The following is an 8,412-nucleotide window of genomic DNA, read 5'->3' as shown; positions in this document are numbered from 1 at the left end:
CAAGCCTCAGAGGCAATGGATCCAGCCCACACTGGCCTCTATTAGCCACATCTGGCCACTTGCTGTCCTCACAGCTGGACACTGCTAAAGCCGGAGTGGTTTGGGTTGGGGAGGGAGAAGAAAAGGGCTGGAATGTGGGGAAGAAGGACAGGGGTGGATCTGATGGCTGCTTTTTCCTCCTCTATGAGGCCAGATTGGATCAGGCAGGGGAGAGACTCAAGGGTTTAAGCCCATACTAGTATACGGGCAGATGCAGTGTCCCACTGTGTGTGCATTTGTGTCCATGCCCTAGGGTCACACCAGGGTTGATTACCGCCCAGTGACATCTCCTGGAGATTTGACAACAGCTAGAGAGAAGCCAGGAGAAGGCTGCGATCCCTTTCTCCGGCCCAAATCTTTCCCTCCCCTTAATGACGGTGCGAATAAGTCCCCTCCGCTCCGAAGCCAGCCCTGTTTTTTCTTATGAATGACTAGGTCAGAGTCACACACACCAAGTGCCCCCCGCGGAGCTAGAGGCGGTAGTTTACAATTACAACTGTACAAAGTGTGCACCAGGTGGCAGGCAGCCAGCCAGTGACGTTCCTGTTGCCATGGGATCCACCGCCCCTATAAATAACAGCAAAGGAACTTTCCTAAGTCAGAGACTTTAGGACTCGGGACCTAGAACCAGATGGTCCGGAGGAGAAGCAGCAGCCGCCGCCGCCGGATCTGAGCCAGCCCAGGTGGGCAGCGCAGCTGGGAAGCCGGACCCAGCACCAGAGACTGAAGCAGGAGTTGCAGGCCCCCCACGTCACCTTTGGCAGCTTGATCCTGCGGCTGGGGGGCCCCCCCTGCGGCGTCTCCTCCTCCCTGCACCCCCCCCCTTTGCTTTCATGCAACGCCTGGTGGCCTGGGACCCAGCATGCCTCCCCATCCAGCCGCCTGCCTTTAAATCCATGGAAGTGGCTAATTTCTATTACGAGACGGACTATCTGGCTGCTCTGAGCAAGCCGAAGCCGCGGGCGGCAGGGGGCCGCTCCATGACCGAGCTCACCGTCGGGGACCACGAGAGAGCCATCGACATCAGCTCTTACCTGGACCCCTTAGCATCCCAGCAGCCGCCGCCGCCTCCTCCTGCAGCGGCGGCAGCAGCAGGGGGCAACTTTGAGCCTCCCTGCAGCAGCAGCAGCCAAGATTTCCTCTCCGACCTCTTCGCCGAGGACTATAAAGGCGGCAGCAAGAAGCCCGACTACACCTACATCAGCCTGCCCAGGCTCTGCCACCCGGGCGGCGGCCAGGGCCACAAGCCGGGGGGGCTGCTGACCTGCTTCCCGCCCCAGATCGTGGAGACCAAAGTGGAGCCGGTCTTCGAGTCCCTGGACTCCTGCAAAGGGCCCCGCAAGGAAGACGGCGGCGCGGGGCCGGGGGGCATGTCCTCCCCCTACGGCAGCACCATGCGCTCCTACCTCGGTTACCAATCGGTGCCCAGCGGCAGCAGCGGCAACCTGTCCACCTCGTCCTCTTCCAGCCCCCCCGGCACCCCCAACCCGTCCGATTCCTCCAAGTCCGGCGGCGGGGGCTACGCCGGGGCCCCCGGGGGCAAGAACAAGTCCAAGAAGAGCGTGGACAAGCACAGCGACGAGTACAAGATCCGCCGGGAGAGGAACAACATCGCGGTGCGCAAGAGCCGGGACAAAGCCAAACTGCGCAACCTGGAGACGCAGCACAAAGTCTTGGAACTGACCGCCGAGAACGAGCGGCTGCAAAAGAAAGTGGAGCAGCTCTCCCGGGAGCTGAGCACCCTCCGGAACTTGTTCAAACAGCTGCCCGAGCCCCTGCTGGCCACATCTGGCCACTGCTAGCCCCAGCGTTGGACACTGCTACAGCCGCAGTGGTTGGGGTTGGGAGGGGGAGAAAGGGCTTGAATTTGGGGAAGGAGGATGTGGGGGGGGAATCTGGTGGCTGCTTTTTCCCTCCACTATGAGGACAGATTGGATCGGGGCGGGGGAAGAAATGGGGAGAGACTCAAGCTTGGGTTTTGGTTTGTTTGTTTGTTTGTTTTTTGGTCGGCTTTCGTTTGCAATTTGGTGGAAGAAACTTCCGCCGCAGCCTGTTTGTCCTAGGAGGGTCCTCGGCACCTTGTGGCGGAATGACAGTTGCCGATGGTAATGTTGGTTTTTTATGTTACAGTCCCACCGAGCCCCCCCTTTCCCCGAAGCGGTCTCTCTGCAGAGTTTGTTGAATGTTCGTGTTATTTAAAACAGAGCGAGAGAGGGAGAGAAAAAGCCGAGAGTGATGCAATCCTTTAAACATGGCTGGGAATGCTGTGTACACATGATGCAATCTCGTGTAACTGTCAGTCATGGATTGAGTAATCTGTTAAAGATGTTCCTGCGGTTTTTTTTTATTATAAAGAATAATCTATTTCTATAAGAAAAACACATATGTATATTTTGGGATCTATAAACGTTCTTGCTACATTTGAAGCATTAATGAACAATTTTAATAAACTTTATGGCTAGGAAAAAAAGGAAATTTGTTTTATTTTAAAGGCACTTTAAAGCCAGAATGAAATCAGTTGAAATGCCAGCGAGATCTGGCTGTGTCAGGAATCAGGGCTTTCTGTTGGCCTTTTGACTTTCTCTGTGACTCAGCAAAAAAACCGGGAGAGAACCAGAGAAGAGCAGCTGTAGGAGCCTCAGCCAGTTCCCCCTTGCTGCCTCACTGAATTTCCTCTAATTCCTCGAGTTAAATACTGCTTGGGATTTTTGCAACATTCATAACTCTCAACAGGACAAGACCCAAATGTGCCATCCAAACCATGAAAAATGTTTGACAAAGTCCCTTCAAGTGAGGGACAAGGTTAAAGTGTTGGAGAGGGTGGGGAAAAGAAAAAGTAGATGAGGAAGCTTGAAATGAGGTGGGAGTCTTTCTTTAAAGTTCAAGTTTTTGTATCCGCTCAGTTTTGTGACTCAGCATTTCTGACATCTATGGTTTACAGCAATGAATAGTGATAACATGGAATTTTTTGTGTTGGATGGCGGCTGGGCCAGCAATGAGGGACCTCTCTTTCACATAACTAGGCCCAGTGAGAAATGTGTGAACAACTCTATAATTTCCTACTGAGCCTTCTTTTAAAAACGTGTTTCTAAAAGAAGCTGCTGATACAGCTGAGTTTTTGAAAGGTGGGTGTGCGGTGGTGGTAGTGGTTTAGGGTAAAAAGTTGGGTATAGGAGAATGTATGTACGGAGCCGTAAGATCTTTGTGACAAAGATAATAGAGGCTCTGCCAGCAGCTGTACTATGTGGGATTTGTCAAGGCCTGTGAGTTGCATATGTCATGGCTCTCTATAGTTTGCTCTTGTGTATGTGCCTGTAAAATGTTACGAGAGTCTAGAGCTGATTACGTGCAGGGAGTTGGGTACATGTTCAGGTCTTATTCAGCATTTTCCAGCATACTAGGCGTACTCTAAGCACATCCATCTTCTAAATCCAGATGTCGAAAACTACAGGAAAGAATTTCCTTAACCCCTCTATACTGTGCTTTCCAGTAGGGCACAAAGGTTCTGCTTCTTTAAGGGTGTGGGTTTGAACTTGCTGCCTGTTATATATTTTACTGTAAAGGACAGTGATTGGGAGTGGATGTAGAGCAGCCTTACATTTGGTGTTTGTTGATACTGATTTTACTCACGAAATATGTGGTTTAATGAGGGAGTTGTTTTTAATTTTCAGTCACAATGATCACATCTTCCTCAGGCAGGGAAAACTCCTAGAGTCTATAGTGGAGTTGATCAAGTAACTCTCTGTTCATGAAAATCCCCCATAGCCCTCACTAGGAGCTATGCAAGAGTAAGGAGTGTGGGATTAGATTCAGTGCAGCTGTATTTCCCTTTTGCTTTGCAGTTTTTACAAAGTAATTAAGGGGCTTTTCTGAGCCCCTAGAATCAGGCTTTTTTGGGTTATCTAGTCAACCCTCCTGCACTGTGGCAGGTTAGCTTCTTGCAGACTGGATGGATGTAAGGTCTTGCCTTGAATCTACCTAGTGATGGTGATTTCCACAATCTCCCATTACCACTGGTTCCACTGTTGAACTGTTCTTCTAGTTACAAAACTTATCCTAATATTTAGATCCTATTCTCTTCTCTGCAGTGAAGGCCCATTTGTTATCAAACTTGTGATAGTTCTGAGTTACATGGGAGGACTGCTGGCTTTAGAGTTGCTGAATGAAGGGCTGGAAATATCCCCAGGAACATTTCTTATTTCATTTATAAAGGACAAAATTTCCATCCAAATCTTTGTGTGGAGGGCAGATGTGAGGGGGAATGGAATTGAAAGAGAAGACATATTAAAGATCCTAATATTTGTTTAAAATAACATTATAAATCAGTGGGCCAAATTCCAGCAGTGGAGTTGCACCAGAGATGATGGATGGGCTAACCCGTTGCCTTTAAGCCTGGAATTGCTATAATTTAACTGGGACCCATACAGCTGTAATCAAGACAGATGACAGGGGTACTGGTTGGAACAATTTTTATTGTGAGGGTGCTGAGACCCATTGAATCAAACTGTAAACACTGTATATAATGGAAACCACTTCAAGTCAGGGGGTGTGGAAGCACCCCCCTGCACCCCTATTTCCAGCACTTATGCAGATTGATATAAAGACTACTTGGATTATTGCTACAGAATCTAATGCCTCCCTTAATTTGGACCATGTGTAACTCAGATGGAATGTATCAGTGCAACACTGAGCTTTGGTGAGGTAGGTATTACTACCCCTAGTTTACAGATAAAAAACTGAAGCAAAATGTTGTGATTTGCCAAAGGCCTCAGAGGGCATCTGTGTCAAAGCCAGGATAAGAATTCATGAATCCCTGGTTTTGTATGTTTTATCCAGCCACCTACCTTACAGTTGAGCAGCTTTGCAATGTTTTTAGGTGTGTATGGGTCATGGAATATTAGTCTTCAGAAAAAATACCTCACAATTAAAAGATTTCCTAGTATAAAATATGCAGGGACTGTTATCTGGGGGGAAACAGAAACAAAAATGAAATAAACAAAGCAATCTGTGCAATTCATTGAAGTATGATCACAGCAGAGAAATGGGGACCATCCCTGTCCAAATCTAGCTCATTCTCAAATATTGATCTAGAGTCCCATTAATAGAGCCCCTGGTGATTGAAAACAGAGTCTCATGCACCTCACTTGTCACTTTGCTCTGTCTCTTCTGCTTCTCTATGTTGAGGATGCTCATTGAGGAGCCAGATATATTTTGGGGTGTGATCGAGGAGTCTATATGCAAGCAAAATTCCCATTAAAGTAAAGGATCAGGATGAGACCCATGAACACAATTTTGTCTCCTTTGAAATATGTGTGTACCATTCAGATTTCAGTCCTTTCCCCCCCAAGTTATCGTTAACACTGATTTTTGATTTCTACCAGCTCATGCTTGCTGACCCAATGGGGTTTTGCTGGGGTAGGAGATAGCAGAATTTCCCCGTCTTTAGAAATAAAATATTCCTCATGAGAACATCAAATCCCTGCCATATACATTCTGTTTTTAAAAGGCTCTACATTCCACTTCTGAATCTACTACACCAGTGGTTCTCAACAGGGGTCCAGGGCCCCCAAGAAGGTTTCATGGTGTCTGCCACGCAGGGCCAGCATTAGATTTGCTGGGGCCCCGGGCAGAAAGCTGAAGCCCCAACGCATGGGGCTGAAGCCTGGGGCCCTGAGCCCTGCCCAACCCAGGCTGAAGCTGAAGCCTGAGTAACTTAGGTTCGCGGGGCCCCACGTGGCATGGGGCCCATGTAGTTGCCCTGCCTGCTACGCCCTAACTCTGGCCTTGTCTTTTATATGCAGAAAAACAGCTGTTGTGGCACAGGTGGACCGTAGAGTTTTTATAGTATGTTGCGGGGGGCCTCAGAGAGAAAAAGGTTGAGACCCCCCCATGCTATACCGTTTGGATTCAGTGGTATTTAATTCCACAACAGAAAATCCATTCCTCAAAATGTATTGTTTAAATGAACATAACTAAAAATATTAACAAGTTCTAACTTTTAAGCAAGTTATCTGTCAATCTGTCTACCTTGTACTACACTTGTCACCTTGGTATCTGCGTGTCACCGATATTTTAGCAATAGTTTTCTGCATTGCTGATGTTATGTGCTGTCGCTTCACGTTCTAAAGATGCTTAACTCGCATTGCCTTCCATTAGTTACCCCTGGAATTTGCAGCAGTAGGAGTTATTGTTAAAAATTACTCTTGTTTGTGTCTGCATTCATTTTTTCCTGTGTCACGCTAATAAACTCAATCTTACAAATTACAAACATGCACAAAAGGATTATTGGAAGGGTCAGTCGTATATTAATTTAATAACAGGTTTGTCTTCTTGAAATCATGTGATAGCCATCAAATATCTAAAAAACAGCCCAGGGAAACTATAAATGAGGCAGTATAACTGAGTTTTGATGACTGAGATTTACCCTAGCAATCGCAGTAGTTCTGAATTAGAAGGAAGGATACTGCAACTCAAAATAATATCTGCTTTAAGAAACTGAAAAAAAAATTGGAAGCCAGATTATACCTCATCACTTATGTTTATATTTTAAACTTCAGGGTCCAATTATCTCCCTGCACCTTGTGCAGTCAGTCACATAAATACAAAGTAAGTGTAGAACATGAATAAATCAAAAGGGTAGGATTTGCATCCAGTTTGACATGATATGACTACACAACATGTAGAGGACAGTGACAGTTTGGGCCCTAACGTCTTTTGCTATATATAAGTCCTCCTAAACATTAGAGCTGGATGAAATAATGCAAACAAAATCCTATGAATTTTTAAATGAATCCTGTTTGCACCCTTTTATGTTTGCTTTGTGCAAATATTTGAGAGACAGTTTTATCAGCACAAATTGGTGTGTTTCAAATTTGCAGGAACCAATGTGAATGGAAAGTAGAGTTAAATTCACACAGAACCACAAGTATTTGGGCTGAAAATACTTACCCAATCAGGGAACAAAAACAACACCACAAACTTAAATGACCAATCACAACTGAACAAATCAGCTCAAGTTTTGAATATTTGTGATCAGTCCATAAAAAAAAAAAAGTTAAATAAAATATGTTGGCAAGGTTAAACAGAAAATATATTTGAGAAAATTGTATCTCCGTTGGCAGATAGTCCCTGAATAGGAAAAGAGGCTCTATTTGGCTATAAATTTTCTTTTGCAAATTATTTGCTGAGCTCCAAAGATACTTCATAACTAGAGCCATGGGAAGTGTTTGTATAGAATGCGAAGCCATGCAAATTCCCTTGGCATTGGAACAAATTCAGATAATATCTCCCAAAATGTTTCCTGAGGTTCTTGAGTCTCTCAGGTAGAATTGGGCTCCATTTCAATCCAGACTGGGTGGATGAGCACCAGGTTGCTATAGTGACTGGGGCCCTATGTAAACACATAGATTCCATTTTAGATTGGCATCAAACTCATGTGAAATCCATGGTTCCATATGGTCCTGATGCAAAACTCGGTGAAGCGGCAATCGAGTTTCACATTGAATTTCTGGATATGTTTGAACCTGAAGCTCAAAAGATAATATTAGGGGGTGTAATACTACATGGACCAAAGCCAAAGGAAATGTATTCATGAGTTTCTGTGAAGTGAAACCGCTGAGTTCATCCTAATTCTGACTCTCCATCAGTGTGATTCATTCACAACCAAAGTGCCTTTTGGAAACTGTTACCACCTGCCTGCTCAACTGTTTTCTATTTTATGGAAGCTTCTGTTCCCCCCTAGAAAAGTGGGTGATTATATTCTGAGACAGGAGGGGTAAAATTCTTCTCGGATATAAATGATATCACTGACACAAATGGAGGTGCCTCCGTTTACCCCAGAGCTGAATTTGGACCCAGACCTTCAATTGGCTGCCACCAATTTCACCAATTGAGAGCCAAAATGTTCTGATCTTCATCTGCTTTCAACTTCCCCAAAGTTTGGAGTGTTTAGATCCGGTTTTGCTCAGCCCATTAAAGGGACAGAATCTAGATACACATTTTGATCCACATGGTGGTCTTGGTCATCCTGTCCTGTTCCTTCATCTCCTGTCTGTGATATTTTGAAGGCCCCTGTCAGTCACCCTGGTATCAAAGTACTTCCTCAAAATTCAGGGGTGTTTGCACCTGGGGTTTTACTTAGGTCCCATGTTGTAATTTCATGCAATTAATACAGTTAAAAAAAATAGCCTTTATAAATCCAACATATTCCCTGTATGCAGTGCTCTTTAAAAACACTGACTTTTTGTGAACAGACCTGTTTCTGATTGGCTCTAACATAGAAGAAGTCTGCACACTGAGCCAATCAGAGTGAAGTGAGGAAATAAAGTCATTGATAGGGCCAACAGAGCTTAATGGTTTCTGTCCCCCCCTTTA

At 45.6% G+C, this 8,412-nt stretch overlaps 1 protein-coding gene across 1 annotated transcript; it reads left to right on the top strand.

The window, feature by feature from the left end:
• Positions 1–658: 658 nt before the first annotated feature.
• Positions 659–6,262, top strand: CEBPB (CCAAT enhancer binding protein beta). Its single transcript, XM_077832332.1, has one exon. The coding sequence runs from the start codon at positions 873–875 to the stop codon at positions 1,839–1,841; it is 969 nt and encodes a 322-aa protein (XP_077688458.1). The 5' UTR covers positions 659–872; the 3' UTR covers positions 1,842–6,262.
• Positions 6,263–8,412: the final 2,150 nt, after the last annotated feature.

The sequence above is a fragment of the Eretmochelys imbricata genome, chromosome 13, assembly GCF_965152235.1.
Source record: "Eretmochelys imbricata isolate rEreImb1 chromosome 13, rEreImb1.hap1, whole genome shotgun sequence".
Taxonomy (NCBI): Eukaryota; Metazoa; Chordata; order Testudines; family Cheloniidae; genus Eretmochelys; species Eretmochelys imbricata.
Note: the sequence above shows the minus strand (reverse complement) of the source record. Positions and strands in the feature narration are given on the sequence as shown.

Coding starts and splice junctions, on each gene's coding strand:
- CEBPB (XM_077832332.1), top strand. CDS start 873: ATGCAACGCCTGGTGGCCTGGGACCCAGCATGCCTCCCCATCCAGCCG.